The sequence below is a fragment of the Anastrepha ludens genome, chromosome 3 (genome assembly GCF_028408465.1).
Source record: "Anastrepha ludens isolate Willacy chromosome 3, idAnaLude1.1, whole genome shotgun sequence".
NCBI classification, from domain to species: domain Eukaryota; kingdom Metazoa; phylum Arthropoda; class Insecta; order Diptera; family Tephritidae; genus Anastrepha; species Anastrepha ludens.
The window spans coordinates 98,439,019-98,461,057 of NC_071499.1; the positions used below are offsets into that span (position 1 = coordinate 98,439,019).

At 37.8% G+C, this 22,039-nt stretch overlaps 1 protein-coding gene across 2 annotated transcripts; it reads right to left on the reverse strand.

Moving 5' to 3' along the window:
* Positions 1 to 904: 904 nt before the first annotated feature.
* LOC128858557 (casein kinase I) lies at positions 905 to 21,671 on the reverse strand. Of its 2 annotated transcripts, none has more exons than XM_054094940.1 (4): positions 21,500 to 21,671; positions 12,551 to 12,664; positions 10,087 to 10,861; positions 905 to 1,288 (listed from the first exon to the last, which is right to left on the reverse strand). In XM_054094940.1, exons 2-4 carry the CDS (start codon positions 12,627 to 12,629, stop codon positions 1,111 to 1,113), a joined length of 1,032 nt encoding a protein of 343 aa, XP_053950915.1. In that variant the 5' UTR covers positions 12,630 to 12,664; positions 21,500 to 21,671; the 3' UTR covers positions 905 to 1,110. The 2 variants fall into 2 exon arrangements, with proteins under 2 accessions (XP_053950915.1, XP_053950914.1); XM_054094939.1 differs by having other exon boundaries at positions 21,453 to 21,671.
* Positions 21,672 to 22,039: the final 368 nt, after the last annotated feature.

Here is a 22,039-nt window from a genome sequence, read left to right on the forward strand (position 1 = left end):
GGTTAAGACCGGGTTAAAAGCGTGCTAGGGGATGTCTTAGAAGGCATGGTGAAGCAGTACTCTCTTCAATGGAGACCGTTTGATCTTCCAGCAAGATTCCGCTCCAGCCCTAAGGCAAAAACCACCCAGTGGCTAAAAAACAATATTCCTGAGTTCATAGCTGCAAAAGATGGCCGTCTGGAAGTCCAGATCTGAATACATTGGACTACAGTTTGTGGTCAGAATTGGAGAGCATGACCTGTCGAAGACCTTAAATTTGGAGAGTGTCGAACAATCTTTGGTTACAGAAATTTGGAGAGTCTCAAATAATCTTTGGTTCGAACACCATGGAAACCGTGCGAGCTGCAAACGCTAAATGGCCTAATCATTTCGTATGAAAATTAATTTTTTTGTGTTTTTAATATTTCCATGATTAAATAAAACTAACTTCATTAAAAAAGTATTATAATTTCATATCTATAACGGACTTTACTTGTAACAGAACTTATGGCAGGACTAGGTATTTTATGTTCAATATTAATTAAAATTTGTAGCAACATCTGCGTGTAATACAACAAAAAATTGCATGAAATAAAATTACCTGTTTCCCGTTTTTTATGCTCACTGCATGTCCGTTTTAGGAATATTGTTAAGGATGGTGGTTCCAGTCGTACAACAAAATAATTTGCTTTTTTTGTTGAAAATTCATTTACAGCTCATAACGTATCGAACGATTAAATAATCGTAAAAAGTTGTAAGCTCGGGTCGCACTCTAAAATTAAACTCAGGGAGATTTAAAGATTGTAAAAATGCCATACACAGTGATCTAGGGATCATCAATTTAATTTCACCGATTTTCAAACACGAAATCTTATTTCGTATAACATTAAATTTTTTTATCGAGCGTGAATTACCACAACTTAAGCTATTGTATTGTTTTCAATTTCCTTTTGCAGGTTTAAAACAATTAGTCTTTATTGGCGTAATTCAAATTGTGTACAGTAGTTATTGTAAATTATATATCAATATCCCTCGGATGTGCAAAATGTATTTGCATTATTTACTACAATCAAATTCCAGTTGTATTCCTAGAAAATACGCGTATGATTTCACGAGTTATTACAATTGGTTTTAATCAGATATCATCGGTTTTCCACCCTGTTTATCTTTTTCCTTTTCACGTTCGTTGCGTGACTCAGCTTGTCCTAGCATTATTGCTGGATTTGGTTGCCCTTGATGTGTTTTTTGTTTCAACATAGTCCAATCGTAGACATAATCATAATGGTGGTTCAATGTTCTAAATAGGATTCTGTAACCGAAAACAAAAATTAAACAATATAAATATAACTAGGCATATGCACGAAAATGTTAAGATGGTTTAATAGCTTATAAAGTATACATATATTCACGACTGCCTGCCGAACCTAAAAAACAACATTTTTGATTATCAAATAAAACTGTGATGCGTTTTTTCTTGACGATTAATTAAATTTTCGCATAATTTAGAAACGATGTCGAGAAGCGAATTTTAACTACACGTCGAGGATATAAATTCAAGCTATTATATCAAAATTTTAAATTAAGGATATATAAATAACAGAGTTGGCATGAACTATTATCACTTTTAACGCTCCGGCCGGACTTCTAAGTAGAAAGCTCATTTTTAACTTAAAATATCGAAGTACTGTTCGTACTTATGGCTTGAATAAACCGATTCATAAGTTAGATCGTTATACGGGATTAATCAATACAAACAAATTTGTAATGCAATTTTTTTAATCTTATACTTTTTAAACTTTATTACATTACTATTAGAATTTGCGAGAACGAATAAGTACGAGGTGTGTTCAAAAAATAAGGTGCATTTTTTCTCAAATAATATTTATTTATTCATCAATTTCTATTTTATCTCCTTCAAAGTAGTCCTTCTCAGATATAATAGCAGTTCTGATATGCACTTTTTGGTATGTCCTTGAGCTCTCTCACTGATACAGTTTTTATCTCCTCAATCATCGCAGGGCACCGTTCTTTCATGGGAAAAAGTAACAGGGGACCAAATCTGGCGAAAACGAAGGCTGAGGCATGATAACAGTGTTGCTTTTGGCCAAAAAGTCTCTCACAAGCAAAGATAAGTGAGTAGATGCATTATCATGATGCGAAAGCCATGCATTTTTTTTCTAAAATTCCGGACTTTTTTTCGTGTTGTTTCATATTGCTTTACGCAAACGGAGCATAACTTCAAGGTAATACTCCTTATTTACCGTACGACCTTGTGATAAGAATTCCTAATGCGCTACGCCATGGTAATCGAAGAAAATATATTAATAACACCTTGTTATTTTATCGAACTAGGTGTCCTTTTTTTGGGCTTGGCCCTCCTGGACTCTTCTGTTGGGATGATTGGGATTTGGTTTCGATGTCAAAACCATATACCTATGATTCATCACCAGTTATGACCCTTTTAAGCAAATCTGGATTACGTGTTGACGTCATTCAACAATTCCTGAGCAATGTTCATACGTCGTTGTTTTTAGTAAAAATTCAGCAATTTTGGAACGAACTTCGCCGCCACACGCTTCATGCCGAAAATTTCAGAAAAGATTGCATGGCATGAACCAACCGATATTGCGACATCCTCAGCAACTTCTCTAATTCTGATTCGACGATTTTCCATAACAATTTTCTTCACATTCTCAACATTTTCATCGGTTGTTGATGTGCTGGGGCGACCGGAGCTAGCGTCGACATTCACATCTTTTCGAACTTCTGTGAAAAGCTTGTGGCACTTGTAAATATTTCTGTGACCCAGAGTACTTTCAAGTGTTTTTGAGCAATTAATTCCATTTTTTACACAAAATTTTATGCAACTTCTTTGATCCATTTTTTTCGATAGCAGAAAATCGCCGAACGCGCAAAACACTTGTCTTATTTATGCCTCAAACAAACTACACATGCTTTATTGCTAAAACGGTGAACATATCTTCAAAACGAGTGTAGCAACATTAAAAAAGGCGAAAGTACGTAGCCTCGAAAAATCACCTCATTTTTTTGACACACCTCGTATATCGCATAACAAATTTTTGTTCTTTCGAATCTATTGGTGCGTGAGAACACAAATTTTTGACATTTTTGTTTAGTGTAACTAAAAAACTTGTTGAACTAGGAAAAGCTTACACCCAATCTGCGTTCGTAAAACGTGGCAATTTATATCAAGTGGTGCAATGCATTGTAAATGATAAAATTGCTGAATTTGGAATAAGAATGACACACAATGACAGCTTAAACGAATTAAAATATTGTTATTTTAAGTAGATTTCCACGAGCGAGCCACTCTCTGAGCACCGAACCCATGGGTTGTCCTTATACATTTCGGACAAATTCTTTCACCGAGAACTAGCCAACTTTTCATTTTACGTAAAGACAACGATCCCAAGCATCGAACCCGAAGGTGTGTCGAGTGGAAACATGAAGATGGGATCGAATTGTTGAATTGGTATTCACGGTCCGTTATCCACGAGTTGTTTTCCCACAAATAATTTCTTTTTTGGCGAAGTGCGAAATAATAGTCTTTATTAACTATCTGACATTCTGGCAAAAATTTGTGGTCTACAATACCGTTGTAATGTAAAAACCCCGTTAGCATCGCTTTCTTTTTTTGCTGAAAACAGCGTGATCATAGTTCATTCGGAGCTCTCTACTCACTCACTTGATATCTGGATTGAATGCCGAACTCATAAACACACATCCTAACATTTCTAAGGCTTTCGCACCATTGAGTCCATTTTTAACGCAAAATATAATGCAAACTCGTTGTTGCATATTCAAATGCCTTTTTAAAACTGTTAAAAATAGAAAACACGTGCACAGGTAAATTTACTCAAGACGGCGTAGCTTTAAAAGCAGTAGCTATTTAATTTTTGTATTACTGTTAATTACAGATGTGACACCCTCACAAGAAAAACAAACTCAAATCAATTGACTTAGAGCGTCACATGGCGCTTGTTCCGGTAATCTTTTTATCAAGGTGGTGTTGCGTAAAACAAATGTATAAGCCACACTATACTGCAGTTTACTAGAATCGAATTGGTCTAAAAGTTTCTCGGAACCGTACCACTATTAGACAGACTGTATTTTGTTTCATGTCTTAAAAATAACGAATTCCATTCCAAAAAAAGAAAATATTTTGGGAAAAATGTTAGAATAGAAAACTCTATGCAGAATTATAGTAAATGCGTTCCAACTTATTGGTAACTTTATACGAGGCGAAAGTCGAGGAAGCTACATATTATGGAGATAGGTACCGAATACACCTTTTGCATCATTCCCATGACAGCCGGTTCTACGTTAACAGAATGGTTTTTCCTGACCAAGGGCTGCCGCTCACCCCCAATCTATAGTCATAGGAGCAATCATACGAAGCAAGTGTGCTCCAAATACTTATCTTCCGGATCCACCCGAACTCCACCTCGGTTAGGTGTAAGAAGTGCCCGTGTTGCTACCGCCACCAGGCGACCCCTGCCTTAACGGCTTTATCGCCGAATGAGCCGGCACTAATCAAACCTCAACGGTTTAGAGCCCACCGGTGGAACACAACTCCCTCTCCAACCCACAACCCTCCTGCTCTAATCCTAGTGCGCGGACAAACCAGCAGCTCTTAGTCCCCCGCACAGTTTGTTCCGTGGAACCTGATATCAGTCAAGTGCAATTCTTGTGGTGGTTGGAGCCACTTTTGGAGGTGCTCTGGCCTGTGCAAGACCTGCCACTGGACACGCGACTACGTTACCCGTGATGTAGAGCTCTGCACCTGCAACCGGCCACAGAGGACCTCACGCGTCCGAGCGGGGACATACGCCCCAATTTCCCAGTGAAGAAGCTGTCCTAGCAAACGAGCGTGATCACCTACGCCAGGTCAATCCCGGGGATCCTGGCATAAAGGATCTCAATTTGGAGATCCGGCAACTGATCATCCAACATAAGCAGACTAAATGGGAAGAACATTTGAAGATCTGCAACTTCACCTCTGGTCCACCGTAAGGTCCCTAACGAACCCTACGAAGCACAATGGCAAGGTGGGTATCACCTTCAACGGTTTCACTTCCTCGGACCCGGAGAGATTCGCGAGCTATTATATTTTAGCCGGCAATTTGTTCTGCATCCTCCGGCCGACGCTTGGACGTCGTGCCACTAGAAGGCTGCACAAACTTAATAACAGCAGTGCGCCACTTGTTTTTTCCAGTGACGAGGTTCAGGGCTCATCAACAAAATGAAATCATCAAAAGCCATTAGCCCTGACGGACTAAACGCGCTGATGTTAAAAAAACTTGGTCCAATGGGAGTAGAGTACCTCACAAGGGTTTTCAATATGTCTTTGGCCACTCTCGTAATTCCTGACAAGTAGAAATCAGGGAGAGTGGTTCCACTACTGAAACCTGGGAAACCCGCCAACTCAGGGGATTCTTATGGGCCGATAACTCTTCTTTACCCAGTAGTAAAGACTCTTGAAGTCCTTCTACTCCCACCAGCATGGCTGCCGAAGAGTGCACATTAGCACCACAGCACTCACCGCCATAAATTCTTACATCAAACGCGGGCTTAACCAAAACCGCTCCTGCGAGAGAACTGTCCTGGTAGCGTTGAATCTAAAGCAGGCTTTTGACACTGGGCTTCCCGACAGGGCTGAAGAGGTGGTCAGCGAACTTCAGATAGTTCGTCATTCATCAGTGATTTTTCGAGACCCAATCTCTAAACAGAGGAAGATAAAGCAAGGAGTTCTGCAGGGTGGTGTCCTTTCACCCTTACTCTCAAATTCCATATCTCGAAACTCCCCCAACCACCAGAGGGAGTCTCCCTGGTCTCATACGCTGACGATTGAACGATAATGGCCTCGGGCAATGACATCGATGCTCAAAGTGAACGACCTCGCCTGTCTTTCTCGCTTTTTCACTACGAGGAATCTAAAACTTTCCCCCACACAGTTCACGGCGAACATCTTTACCACCTGAACAAAGGAGGTCAAACTGCAACTCAAGGTAAAAGTGGACGCCACACCAATTCCGACAGTAAACAACCCTATTTAAGGCAATTGACGGGCCGGTTCTTAATTATACTGCGCCTGAACTAGCGACTCCCGGTGGGTAAAGCTCCAAACTTGTAAAAACACTACTATTCGGACATAGACGGGTTGTCCCCTCTTCAACTTCGACACGAGGCACAGATGCTCCCAGCTACCGTAGGTTTCACCCTTGCAGACACCTGCTTGAGCCCGAGCCGCCTCCCAGGAAAGTCAGGAGGCACCTCCTCCGCCAACGAGATCCAGGACAAAACAGATAGACAATTACTGGACCGTACAGTATTTAAACAGACAATAAACGACATTCATCGGTCGTCGAAGTCCAACCCCCATTCATTGCAGACGAAGAGCTGCAGCTTTCCCGAGACCCCCGCGTAACCTTGGCACAATTACATTCTGGATATTGTAGCAGGTTAAACTCCTACTTATCCAGAATTGGCCCTGACATACTTCACATATGTCCGGCATGTGGAGGCACCCCGCACGACACTAACCACCTTTTTACAGGCCCCATCAAACACACCTCTCCCTCTGGACCCAACCTGTCGAGACAGCAGGTTTCCTGGGCCTACCGTTAGATGACTGCACTGACAGGGTTAAGTGCTGCTACCGCTCAAGAAGGAGGGAAGGGGATGGGCTGTTTGGGGAGTTGTGTTGCGCCGATAAGATCCTTACCGTGGAGGATGGTTGTGGTGGCGGTTGGTAATGCCAGCCTATCAGGGGATGTAGTAGCCGTTGAGATATCGTCAAGATATCAGCATGGAATTGCTCCGGTGACGTAAGAGGGGGGATGATAAACAGTTCACTATACAGGGCTAGTTTACTGGGGCGGCAGCCCTTGGTCGGAAAAAATCCGAGTCATTCCGGTAACGTAGAACCGGCTGCCATGGGATTGAGAGTTATCTGCCTGGAGTTATATAAGCTTTGAACCCCGTACGTTATGCTTAGCATTAAAGTCGCTACCCATTAATAAACGGTTTTTGTAGCTGGTAATTAATTGTTCATATTGATCACGTTTATATTGATGTCGGGAAGGGCTATATACGGCAGTTAACGATATTTTGTTCTCCGCATCGATGGTAATGGTAGTTGCTTGGAACTTGTAGTTGAATGCATATATGTGTTTCTTTATAGTGTTTTATAGTATCTCTTATAATAAAACGCGCTACCTCCTCGCGCGGAATTGTTCGGGTGGATTATTCCACACAATCATAGTTTTTCATTCGAATATACTTGTATGTTAGATTTGTAAATAGAGTTTCTGATATATACATCGAGTTCTTCTGTAGCTAATATTGTATTGTATTTTAAAAGACCTCATTCCATAACATAATTTTATAAAACTTAGCCGTATTTACTTAGCGTGGTACAAAACTTTTTCGAGGTTTTGCATTCTTTTTTTTTCAAGAAACCTGTTTCGCCAATAGTTTTTCGAGCTACGCGTTACTCAACTTGGCTATTCGTTCGTTACTGAGTGGTTTTATATTGAGACTTGCTTTTTTTGTTTGTATTTTTTGCAGCTCCTTAGCTACGTCCTCTATAGATAGCAGGGTGAGCTTCGCCACAGTTACAGCATCGTGCTTGCTGTTTTCCAGATTTTTTACAGTTAACAAACTTGTGACTTCTCGCGCATTTGATACATTTTGGCGGTGATGCACAACAGTTCTGGGTATGGCCGAAAGATTAGCATGTTTTGCATAGGGCGATAAGCTTAGACTGTTTAACTGCCTCAATAGAGACTATGGCATCTAGTATACTTTTTATGTGATACCATTTTTTGATGTTTGTACATTTGATGCAACAATGTAAGCATAAACATATTTAATGATTCTTTCGTTTTTCATTTCAATTTGTTCACAGCGCTTATGCTTTTAAATCGCTGTTCTTTCAGATCTGAAATTATTGATTGGGGATCACATGTAAAGGGTTTTCCAATAACAGGTGTTATTTTGATTTGATTTTTGATTATTAACGCTTTTTATGGCCTTGTGACTCTTTTCTTTGGGGACACGTGAAAGAGAAGGTCTGCGCCAAACGCCCACGATCGATTCAAGACCTTAAAGATGGAATTCGTGAGCCTATCGAGAACATAGGGCACCCACTTTGCAATTCAGTTATGGAAAATTTCATGAAAAGGATATTGTCCTGTAAGCGTGGTCGTGGTGGTCATTTGCCTGATGTTATTTTCCACTATTAACGGCATACCTTCCTCTTTATAATGAGATAAACATCCGATTATTTATATTAAAAAATAGCATTTGAATATCAAAATAACACCACTCATTGGATAACCCTTTATGACGCAATTTTTTCGCAACTACTTAAAAAAAAAAATAAATAATTGGCGCGTACACTTCTGTTAGGTGTTTGGCCGAGCTCCTCCTCCTATTTGTGGTGTGCGTCTTGATGTTGTTCCACAAATGGAGGGACCTACAGTTTCAAGCCGACTCCGAACGGCAGATATTTTTATGAGGAGCTTTTTCATGGCAGAAATACACTCGGAGGTTTGCCATTGCCTGCCGAGGGGCGACCGCTATTAGAAAAATGTTTTAATTTTTCGCAACTACTTAGATTGGCCAAATTTGCTTTTGTTTTCGTAGGTAATCCAAAATAAATGTTTATTTGTTAAAGCTTTCCTTAATTGTCTGTAGTCGTCGATATGGTTTTATAAATATTATTATAGGTATAAATATATTATTATTTGTAGGCCTAATTTGCTTTTGTTTTCGTACGTAATCCAAAATAAATGTTTATTTGTTAAAGCTTTCGTTAATTGTATGTAGTCGTCGATATGGTTTTATAAATATTATTATATAAATATATTATTATTTGTAGTGCTAAATAGTTCTTGATAATCGCATTTTCCTGAAATCATCATTGGAGGTGGTCGCGGAATTATTTTGTTGCATTGGTTTTTTTTTTTTTAGCGGTTTCATTAGCGGTTGATTTTTGCAATGATTCCGGAGATTAGTTGGTCCTTCTTTTCTTGTTGGGTTTCATCCGTTTTATAAGTGGCTTGCTTTTCTTGTTAGATGTAGTTGTGGGTGTTTGTTTTAGTTTTGAGTGTTCTGATTTAAGAAGAACTATTTTCCCATGGCTTCTAGTTTTTAGCTTGTATATTTATAAAACTTTCATAATAAATTGGTTTCATTAAATGTATTTCTGAATGTTTGGATAGGTGGCGACCTCCAGGAGGAGGCGTGCGGAAATTTTCCATCGTTTTCCAGTATTTGTGGGATAGAGGCTGCTGTTTGGTCTTTGCAGTACAGTTATCTAACCGGGGCGATGAGGTGATATTTTCTGCGTTCACTTTTCTTCCTTCAGTTCATCATACAACAAAAGAATTTTTATATTCAGAAAAGTCAAATTTTTCTCACAATTTACGATTTGTATTTTTGCAAAAATGGACGAGTTTTTAAATGTTTTCACAATTTTTGGTTGCGTTAAGTTTGCGAATTTCTCGTTCACTGTCATAAATATTTTAAATAAAATTATTTTAAGGGGACGCTCGGTTTGTACGAACTATTAAGTAACGCTCGTAAAAACTCTCAATTGTCCATACATATAATATTTAAAATGAAACTACTTCATAGAAGCCCTACAATTCTCTAATACAAACTGAATTCCGGCCATATTCGTTTTCGGCAAAAAAATGCCGAACTGTGGTCAAACATTTATCAATTTTGTTTTTGTTCAAAATATTTTTAAAATAAATTGATGTGAAATATCTATCTGCTCCTCTATCGAGTGTGGCCACTGAGCAATTTTTCAGAACTTGAGGTCAGTTCTATACGAATTGACGGTCCCAACTATGGGTTTTAAATAATTTTATACGTGTAAAAATAAGCTTTTTTGGGCTATTTTTACAAACATAAAGTAAGGTCTTTACTATTATATACAATGAAAGTATTACTGTATCTAAAAAAAAAACAATCTCGTGTGCATCGTTAAAGTCACTAGGGAAGAGTTTAAATAAAGATGTATTTTCCACAAGGAAGGAAAATTATTCAAAATAATGTGTGTTTTATAATGTTCACCTGAAAAGCTGCCGGAGATACATGTAATCTGGTTGTTCCTCGAATCGCAAACTGCGGCAATAATTAAGATACATTGAGAACTCGGCTGGAAATCCTTTGCAAAGTGTTTCAATTGGTGTAGACATTTTCTTTTCAGAAATTTTTTCATATTTTTGTTGTTTATTATTTGCTTTCATGCCCTGCCAAGGTAGAACTCCGCGGTTAAAATACATCATAACATAGCCCAGTGATTCCATATCATCTCTTCTAGACTGCTCGATACCCAAATGCGCATTTATCGAAGCATATCGTGCTGTTCCTGTTAAATTTTTATCTTCACGATATGTTATGTGAACGCGGGTAACGGGATCACGATATTTTTTAGCTAAACCAAAATCAATCAAAAATAGTTTATTGCAATGGCGGCCGATGCCCATTAGAAAGTTATCGGGTTTAATATCCCTGTGAATAAAGCACTTTAAATGGATATATTCAAGGCGTCCAATCATTTGATCCACTAGCATTAGCACCGTTTTAATAGTAAAATGCCGCGTACAAAAATTAAACAAATCTTCTAGAGAAGGTCCAAGAAGATCCATAACCAAAGTATTAAAATTTTTTTCTTTGCCATGATATCGAATTTTAGGGATACCAACTCCACCAGTAAGAATTCGATAGAGTTTTGCTTCATATAAAAGTTGTGGATGCCGTGCGTTTGCGCTTTCCATTTTCACGGCGACTTCTTCACCACTTTGTATACTCATTCCCAGATAAATATCTCCAAACGATCCACTACCTAGAATAGTCAAATAGAAAAATTGATCTTTTAGTAATTAATATTTGATAATTTAAAATTGTATCGCTGACAACAAAAATATATTGAATTAAATCAATATTAGTATACAATGAGTTTGGCACGAAATTAAAAATAAAAAAAAAAAGGTTTGGCCATGCAACTCCACCTCCAATACTGCACCGTTGGTTTTATTCAATCAGTTTTGTAACGCATTTTTAAGTTTTTGGCCGCTAGTGGGCAAAGCGAGTTGTGCTGAAGTTCCTTTAGGACTGAAGTACGCAGAAGCGTGTTTTTTTGTCTTTTATTAACAAAAAAATTATTTATTGAATCTGCTTAAAAATGAAGCCTAACAATAAGTTTTAAAATCGTAAGTCTAGACTATTAAGCAATTAACACAAATCTGGTAGATCTCTTTATCGTAAGCGAGATTGTTTTATTGCGTTGCACTAAGCGTTTGCCAATAGATTTGCATGATTTTCAAATTTTGTTCAATATTTTGCTCTGCTGCTCACATTTCAGCTTTAACCATAGATCTTTGCAGATCTCTATGTATATTTGGGTTGCGCTTTTCTGATTTCATTGGTAATTCGAGTAACTTATTCTATTGCCCCGTGGTTTTCTCGAAAACCAAATTGGTGTAGTGCTATTATAAACGGTCTTTCAAAAATTACGCCTAGATATCAGTAATAAATAATTCTTAAACCTCTTTATGTCATCTTTGACATTTGTTAGGTAGGCAGATTTACAATTTTACACGATAAAACAACACGTTAAAATTATTAAAACTAATTTAAAAAATGGTTGATATTTAAGAACAGCACATTTTGAAAGAAAGGTCTCCATGAACACGACTTAGTAGCCAAATCTGAATATGGCATTAAATAGATCTGAGGGAATTGCTAATGCAATATTTGGCAACCATAATCATAACCCGGCGATTTCTTTGTATCTAGCTGTACCACTCTGTACTCTGCATTTTCGAGTTAGATGCCCGGAGAAGCATGTGCGATTCGGTAGCAATATAAGAGATGTCTGGTCATTTATTAAACAATTTGGTTGAAAAAAAGTGAGTATCTTTAACACATCTTTCTTTACGTTGTGGTGTTTCGCCTCTTTGACCACCTTTTCCAATTTTCTTTCAAAAGGCCTTTTAAAATTTTTAGTAAATATGTAATTCCAAATACCAATGCGTAAATACAAATTTAATAAACCTGTTTCGTTTCTTGGACACTCTATTTCGCTAATAAAACCAACCTTTTAATTACAAAAAAAAAAAAAAAAAACAAAAAAAAAAAAACAAAATTAGAAAATTAGTGGCGATCACGGTTGTACCAAGAAGGGAGCAAACTACATTCGAAAGTTGTGGATGAGAGAGAAGGTATGCTACTCCGGTGAGCTTCGGGGAACCGTGGGGTTCCCTTTTGAGTACCAAAGGGAAGCACGGGCACATTGCGTGAAGTTAAAGCCGTGGAACCTGTTGGCAAGAGCAGCGTAACGTGACTAGTGTCGAAATATACCGCACTAAACAAAGTTAGTTTGCTGAGGCGACAGCACTTTGTCGGGCAATCCTCACCCCTCCGCGAGTCCTTACGGTACGTAGAATCAGCAGTCATAGGAATGCAGCAATGTTATGAGAATTGTAGGTGCTCTACAAAGATGAAAGATGCTAAAATATGTTGCGATACTTACCTATTTTTCGAATTATTCTGTATTTCCCGCCAACAATTATTTCTGAGCGATTATCTTTCATGAGTCGTAACTTCTCCATACTGATAGAAAATTGTATTTGACAAATATCCAATTCTAGAAGAAAAAAAGAAAGTAATTATATTTATGCGTATTCGTACAGTGAGTAAAATATTCGGTAAAAACTATCAGTAAACTTTCAAAAAATAAGGTATATCACTATATTGTAAATAATTTGATCGTTACGCTTTATATGAGCAAAATTCGTTAAGTCGGTGAATCTTTTCTTTGGTTTTATCATGAATAAATGTATGACATGAATAAATAAAAAAAGTTACTACTTTGACAATTTAAATCCTCAATAATTTATTTTAGTTGGATCTTCGAGTACGCAGCACCGATGACCCTGCGTCCAAGTATAAAAATATGGGATTAACCCTTGCGACCCGACATTCGCACAGCAATCCTGGTATAAAATTGTTTATCGAAGTTGGTTAATTAGGTGATGTATAATTAAAAATTATTAAAAATCTGAGATGCAATAACAGGGTGGCGCGGTGAGTGGTGGTACCACTCGGGATGTTATGTGGTACAAATAAGTACCAGCCGTCCTGTAAAACACACTTTAGAAATAAAAAATATATTAATATACACAAAAATTTTTATTTTTTTTATTTATATTTTTTTAATTGTTATATTATTCCAAAAAATTTTAGTGAAAAATATCTTTATACATAATACGTGAGTTTAGGTAAAGTGCAAAACACTTTTTGCAAAGCGGTACTTGGCACTCTTTACATATTGTCTTAGTGCGAGTCTGAATATTTTGAGAACTGCAATTGGTACAACGACGTCGTGTAGTACCTTCAACAGGAAGGTGTATTGTCTTGCGTTTGGCAATTTGTGGCTGTAGTTTAAAAGCCGTCCTAGATCAATGCCTCAACTACCATAAATTAACTAAAAAGGATTTGAATGGTATCTTTTACCGGTTGAGGTCGTTATAAATAACCCAAGCGTTCACTGCTGTCATCATTATCAGATGGTAAAACACTTTCTTCCACCACTTATCCGATTTCCTAGCGTATTCATAAAGCCCAGACATCTGATCAGCCAAGTCGACTCCTCCCATGATATTCCTATAAAATTTGACTTGGACATTGCATTAGAATTTTTTCAGCTGTTTAACGTTTTTGTAACATTAGTGACATAAGGTTCCTGACAATTACTCAATACCAATACTTCTTTCTTCTGGAACATAAACAAGCTAAACCCAGCGACGCTCCTTGCAACTAGTGACGAAAATAAAATGACGATTAGTACAGCAAAAACACTAGTCAAGACAACAATGCAATGCATTACGATAGGTTGCAACGCATCTATGCCTAAAATAGATAAGAACAAAAAAAGAAATTCTGTATACTGGTGGACACATGAGATCGCAGAATTTAGAGATATGTGCATCCATAAGCGTAGAAAGTATACTAGAGCCAGAAGATTGGGCCCGGCGATAACGGAATCCGAAGAATACAAAAAGAGCAGAAAAGAATTGAGGAAAGCTATAAACCAAAGCAAAAAAGACAAATGGGAAGAGCTACGAAACGATCTAAACAATAACCCATGGGGGTTGGGCTACAAAATCGTTATGAAAAAGCTAGGAGCCAAATCCCCTGCTGCTGATATGGAAACTGAAGTGCTAAGCAAAATAGTCGACACACCCTTCCCAACAGACTGTGCTGAGAGGGAAGATCTCGAGTATGAAGCAACGGAACCTGTCCCATTCACAAAAGAAGAGCTTATGGATGCTGCAGAAGCAATGAAATGCAATAAAGCGCCAGGACCTGATGGCATAGTTGCAGAAATATTCAAAATTAGATGAATTTCAATATAACACCATATATGAATGTAAAAGTACATATAACATAACCTGATATAACATACATATGTATATACATACATACATAATATATGGTATATTTACCTTAATTATATATTTTTAGATCCGTTAGTTAAGTTTAGGCTAAAATATCCTATAAAAACATGAAGCAGAAAATAAAGAGGACACTTGTAAAAGTATAACCGAAGGCGCAACGTCTACTTATTAAACTAAGTAGTACCAGGTAATTTGTTGGTTCGCGCAATCCCCAAAAAAAGTGATAAAATAATAAATTTTACTATGTTAAAAACGCTTAAGATTTTTCAAACACTGTTAACAAAAAAATTAAATAATAATAAAAAAGCGAAAGGACGCTAAAAACGTTATTTGCAACATATTATGTAAAGTTAGCAAACATGTTTGTTCTTCTGCAATCGGTTGCGTTTCTGGTGAAATTTATTTTATTTATTTTGAGATTTTAAAGTGTACACATGAGCGGAGAAATGGCAACATTCATACCAAACATCGTAATCCATTGCGCTTATTTCTTTTTCGCGTTCCATATTTACTCGGCGAACAAGGTGAAATTAAACCGATCGTTATAATTTGTTGCGTGGATAATCAAGCGTAATTAAGCAAACAAAAAGTAACGCAAGTGATATGCGAAGTATTTCAAGCGTAGATGAAAATATAGTTCGTAGCTTGAAGGGAACTTCACCACTCTTCCGCATTTAAAAAGAAGACAGAAGATAAAATCTCAAAGAAATACAGTAACTGCGGCGATAAACATACCGAAATTTATAGCGGGCGTCCGGTATATAAAAGTTTAAATACAAGACTTGCTGAAAACAATCAAGTAAAGTTTCTACTATTCCTGGAAACGGTAAATAAACAAATCACAGCAAACAATAATGCTACTATCCCAAACATTCCCAAGCAAATGAAAAATCATGCCCAAACGTTCTAAAAGCTAATACTCAAAATTAGTGATGACCAAGACATATACTCTTACGCTCGTTTTCTTTTTATAAAACTCGTCGACAATAATTTTCCAAAATAGGTGTGCAACTAAGTTTTCGCTGTTTTTTTTATGAAAATAAAACTTTATTCTGAAAAAATGGTTACAAGTCAATCATTGAAAGTATTGGCCATTGCTGGCAGCTACTTTTTCCCATCTTTCTGGTAGATTATCGTATACCGTCGCGGTAAAACTGTTCATCTTTTGAGGCTATCCACGGATCAAGCCATTTTTTGTTGTCTTCATATAAATGGACCATGTGCCATCGATCGGAACAAGTGATAATCGGGCGGTGCAATATCTGGAGAATATGGCGGGTGGGGTAGGATTTCCCATTTCAGTGTTTCCAGGTAAGTTTTAACGGGTTTGGCAACGTGAGACCGAGCGTTGTTATGCACCGGATTTACACACGGAGTGATATGATCTGATAATTTATCGTTAAATAATGTCATATCAATCACTTCCTGCCTTCTGCTGGTTACGAAAGTGAATTTGCGTCACATCCCACAATAACACCTAATCCAATGGATTCAGCGTATCTTACGACTTCCCTAAACTCCCTCGTAGGGGAGGGAGAATTAGTTGCAGAGAAAATAGGCCAAGACAAAGATTGCCTCTACCTCTTTACCCTTTAATTGATACTTTATCTTGGCTGCAACTAAGTTTTCATAACAGAATTGTCTGAACAAAATGCAGTCGGGCGTTTGTGGCATAATAATACATGTTCGCTGACTAAGTTCTTTATAAAGGGCATTAGTATAGAAACGCGACTGGACAAAGTTTTTCAAAAATTGATTCAAACGAGTGCGAAAATATTTTGAAAAACAATAAAACCTTTTTCAACCACCAATGTTCACGTTCCTATTGTTACGCCAGAAATATACAGTTTGTCAAGAATATCTTTGCATGGTGAAGAAAAATTTAAAATTTTAGCTTTGATCGAGAATTCCGAGTTGTTTTCATCAGTTATGCAAAGATTTTTTTGACACTTTTTAAATGGAGTAAACATCCTTTTTTGTTGTTGTTTTTGTAATGTGTTTGCTTATTTAATAACTGTGGGCGCCTAATAGTCGTAGACAAGTACAGTAATGGAATATGTGTATAAATTTTTTGTTTGCTTTTTATTTGTTGTTGGAATTCTCGATCAAAGCTAAAATTTTAAATTTTTCTTCACTATGCAAAGATATTCTTGACGAACTGTATGTATAGCAACCCTGCAAGTTCTGCATAGTTTGACGGAAAAGCAAAAAATTTTGAAACAAAAAATGTTCACCTTATTTCAACGAACTGCAATTGTTACAATTCGCTGTTTAATTGGTATATACAGTAGGTTCTGTTTTTATGCGGTAGATACGTTCCGCAAGAAACAGCATAAAAAAAGCTACTAGTTCTATAGTAAAACTATAGATACGTTTCAAATGCTAAAACCGCATAAATCTGAAATAATGTAATAAAATCGCATAAAAAAGGGCACTAGTCCCATATTATTACTATAGATACGTTCCATTGACCGCATGAATCTGAAATAATTAAACAAAATCGCATAAACAAAATATTGTATTTTTTAAAATTATATCTTTATTTAAGAAACGTCAGAATCGAAAAATAAATTTAAGTCAGAAATAGAATCAGACAATACCCACATGTTGCGCGTTCGTTTAGGATTTGTCGTAAAATCACTTTCGTCACTTTAGGAAATGTACACGTCTGATCTAGATAGTTATGCAGGCGGTTCCATACTTGTAGGGTTAGCATTTCTGATGTAATCTGTTATGAGTTTTTGCTTAGCTGGTTTAGAATCTTGTTTATATGTACAATTCCCGATATGTCGACATGCATTTTGTAATTTAAAAAAAACCGCACTATTTCAAAACCGCATAAAAACAGAACTTACTGTATTTCATATTTCATTTCATATATTTCATATTTCATTTCATATATTTCATATTTCATTTCATATATTTCATATTTCATTTCATATATTTCATATTTCAGCGCAGTTCGGAGTGCCAACTATTTGCACTTTTTATGATAAATATAGCGCTTTTTGCTTTTCTAATTACTTAAAATTTAACTGTGTTTGTTTTCTTTATTTAATCAATGTTTCAGGACATGGCTTGATTATCATGGTTCAATTGGAAAAAGACTATCAATGTTGACACAAGGTCAATGGGGCTTCCGTTGCCTCATGTTTATACTGTAGCAACGATAACATGATGCGTCTAATGGCAACTTTTACTTCGAAAATGGTTATAAATCCCGTATTTACATGTTTGACAACCCAGGAAAAAATTAAAAAAGGTAGATGTTTCATTCACAACTCAGGCTTATGAGAATAGAACTATCATATGTTTATTGTACATTTGGGTATTTTTAATGGACGGATTCATGAAAAATCATGAATAGTAGATGCTAAACTTGCGTGGTATGCTCCTACAATTGTTTTTAAAAGTGTCTTAAAGGAAAAGACGAGCAGATTTAGTGTAAAACATGTTGCAATCTTTTAATGCTATAAATGTGTCCAATGTACATAGATGACAATTCATTCAATGCATTCCACCTTAGATTGCTTCGCAAATCAATTATCAACAGATCAACAGAAAGAGATGAACAAAATGAGAGATTCCACCAGGTAACAATACCTATACGATACAAAGAGAGAAAACATAAGAAACGTATTACCAGGATATATTTGATTTTGGATAATGGCTTAGCAGCTACCTCAACCTCGGTGCTCTTATTTAGGCCTATCAAGTCTTGTTGTTGTAGTATAGTTAAGAACCGGCCCGTCAATTGCCTTAAATGTCGATACAACAGTTCTTTGTCTTTGCCCAAGTGCTGCCGGCAAGCGACGGGAGCTTCGAGATACAGAAGTTGCACAGCAAGGGTGAAAGGACTCCACCCTGCGGTGCAACTTGCTTAATCTTCCTCTGCTTTGATATTTGGTCTCGAAAAATATATTAACTGACGAGTGACGACCGCTCAGGTAGTTTGCGAACCATCTCTTCAGCCCTGGCGGGAATGTCAACTGATAAATATCATCTAGTAGCGTGGAATGGCTGACTGTATCGAAAGCTTTCTTCAGGTCCAACGCTACTGAGAAAGTCCTCTGCAGGGCAGGTTTTGGTTAAGCCCGCGGTTTATTTGAGTGTTTATGGCGGCAAGTGCAGTGGTGGTGCTATGCACTCGTCGGAAACCGTGCTGATGTGGGACTGGAGCCAGGTGTTTCGTGAAGAGTGGGAGTAGGAGGGCTTCAAGGGTCTTCACTACTGGGGAAAGGAAAGTTATCGGACGATAAGATTCCTCTTGGTTGGAGGGTTCGCCAGGTTTCAGTAGTGCGACCATTTTCCCTCCTTTCCACTTGTCAGGGATGATGAGAGTAGTCAAGGACAAATTGAAAACCTTTGTGAGATATCCTACTCCCGATGGTCCCAGGTGCTGTCCAGACAGCTATACCTTGACATTCTAAGGTGCAATCCCTGCGGTCGGTGCCTTCATCGATGAGACGATACTGCACTGTGTGGTGGACTATACCACCACCACTGCCTCCTTTGCGATCTTGTCTGTGCACTTTATAGCCATCCCTGGTTATTAGGGAGGAGTTAGCGTGCAGTTTGGCTTCTTGGACCGTAGCTAGTAGAATTCCGTGTCGACCCATAAAATCGATTTCTCATCTATCTTGCTCGTGAGTCCATTGCTCTTAAATTGAAGAAGCCTGAAGCTCCTCGGGAAGACAGTCGTAACTCGGGGTGTGAGGGATGTGTGTGGCCTGCTGTGCATTTCGCTGCGGTTGTTGCGGCCTGATGGTGGTGGCCACGCCACGAGGGGCGGTTGTGGATGCAGAGCTCTGCAGCAGGGTGCAGCGTAGTCAATTGTCTACGCACGGGTGGTGCGCAGGCCGGAACATCTCCGAAAGTGGCCCCAACCATTGCAAAAATTGCACTAGCATTGTCGAGGTGTTCTAATCCGGCACACGGAACAGACTGTGCTGGGGAACAAGAGCTGCTGGTTTGTCCCCGCACTTGTGTTGGAGCAGGAGGGAAGGAGATGGGCTGTGTCGGGGGAGTTTGTGTTGCTCCGATAGGCTCCTTCCCGTGAAGGTATGGGTTGTGGTGGTGGTTGGTGGTGCTGGCCTATCAGGGGGAGTCGTAGCCGTTGAGGCATCAGACGCCTGCTGCCGGGAGCAAAATATGGCCACATACCGTGTGGACTACTCCCTGTGTGACTTAAGAGCTGAACAGGTCTCAAGGTGCTCCACCCGTTGCACTTATTGCACCTAACAGATGTAAAGTCGGGTTAAGCCGTTTATGGCATAAGTAGCAGTAGAATACCTCTGGCCAAGGGTTGGATTCAATACCAGCCCTGAGAAGTATTTGGAGCAAGATTGTTGCGAGGATTTGCTCCTGTGACGTAAGAGGTGGGTGACATACTGTTCACTAGACAGGGCTAGTTTACTGGGGCGGCAGCCCGTGGTCGGGAAAACCCCGAGTCATTCCGGTAACATAGAACCGGCGCGAGGTTAAATAAACCATCATCGGTTCAACTCTGGCTACGTCATCCATAGTATTTTTGCTAGAGCTCCTTTCCACGTTAAAGCCTTTGAATCCAAAATTAAAACGTCATATGCGTGTGTGTAGTAAGGAGGCCCAATAACCCCTTCCCCACCAGCTAACGATTTTTTATTGCCGGAATTTGATGGTATTGATCTGGGCAACGAATATTTTCAACAAGACGGCGCCACGTGCCACACAAGCAACGAAACCATTGATTAAAGTTTCCCGACCGTGTTATCTCTCGAAGAGCACAATTGGCCACCGAGATCTTGTGATTTAACAGAAAAGGTCTACGCCAACAGCACAGAGTAGATTCAAGACCTTAAAGATGGAGTTTGTGAGGATATCGAGGACATAGAGCAGTCTCTTTGCAATTCAGTTATGGAAAATTTCAAGAAAAGGATATTGTTATTTTCCACTGATGTTATTTTCCACTATTAACAGCATACCGTCCCCTTTATAATGATATAAACATCCGATCATTTATATAATATTAAAAAATTGCATTTTTTTATATTATAGGTTTCCCAACTATAATGAAGTTCCCGAATGCTCTTTAAAGCAAATAATTACCAAACTATTACTTCCGGAATAGTTGGGGGTTATAAAGATTGTTCCTGAACCACTCCCTAAAATCTCAATCAAGTTTCTTTAAATAAGACATTATAGTTTGATTAAAATTTCCCGTGTTACATTATAGCAATTCCCAGCAATTTATTCGTTAGATGTTGCGATCTAAAATGATTTACGAGGTTTCTTTAAAAAGTTTAATGTCGTTATATAGTTAAAAATTCCAAAACCAAAAAAGCAAAATTCGAAAACTAAAACACTTTTCTTGATGTTACTTTTTCAACTACCCACAAGAAGACTTATTATGAAAAATGTCTATGAGTTTTGTTCGTGGGGCTTTTAGCTTAAGTAACTCGGCATTTTCTTTGCATTTTACATAATTTTTCAACGGCTCCCCTGCGATCTGTACATGGGTTAGTAGTGAAATTTGGGAATTTCCTTAAAATTTGTCCTTTTGTTGTTGTTGCAGTTTATGTACTAAAATTTGTTCTCTTTCTAATGGGTGGTGCTCTATGTTTTATGCCCAAAAACTATAAGTATCCGCAGCTGAAAGTGGGTATATTTAGATAGACTCCAATTTTCCCACGGTACCACTTTTACCACAAAATTCGTTGTTCGAAATCTCTGCTGTAAATTTTATTACATTCTTTAATTCCTTGAAGAACATATTTGTGTCATCATATTATATACATTCCCATGCTAGTCTTAATGAAAGCGCAGAAACACATACTTTAATTATTCCATAATAAATCGAATATAAATCATTTCGCTGTAAAACTTATTGCAGTCAAGCTTAATAACAACTTGAAGTATTAACCTTGCACTTTATTTTGGTTGAATTGCAATATAACTAAGTACGTACATATATGTATAAGTGTTAAGAAAACAAACCTTATACTGCCAATCTTTCTTGGATGGCAGATTCCTAGCTTTCTTACCACACAAACAATGCTTTGGCGAGAATATCCTACTCCAAATGTGTATTCAAAAATTATAACACTATCAATTGTACGAATTTCAACACTTCCAAGATATGCATATATCGCAAAAAGATTCGGAATACGGAATTTTCTATAACCACATACAAATGAAAAATTGTTCATTGGGGTTGCCAAGGTCTTACAAAGAAAACCAAAATATTTATTGAGTGATGGCAATTATAGCACATGCAATAATATGTAGTCCGTACTCGTTTCACAATAAAAATATGTGAAGTACAGAGCTGCGCAAACAGCCAGAATTTGCACAACCAGATATATTGCTATTGTGCGGAGAGTTATGATGTCAAATTAAATGCACTCGACACCACAGGATATATTGGCTTAGAGATTATTTTACTAAAATTAACACAACCACTATTCAGTGAACAACAGGTTTTCAGTAATTTATTGGCATTTTTGCAGCTCATAATTCAACATTCGCTTTCGACATATCGTACAAAATTAATTGTCATAATTATTGACTGAACTTCTTCGCCA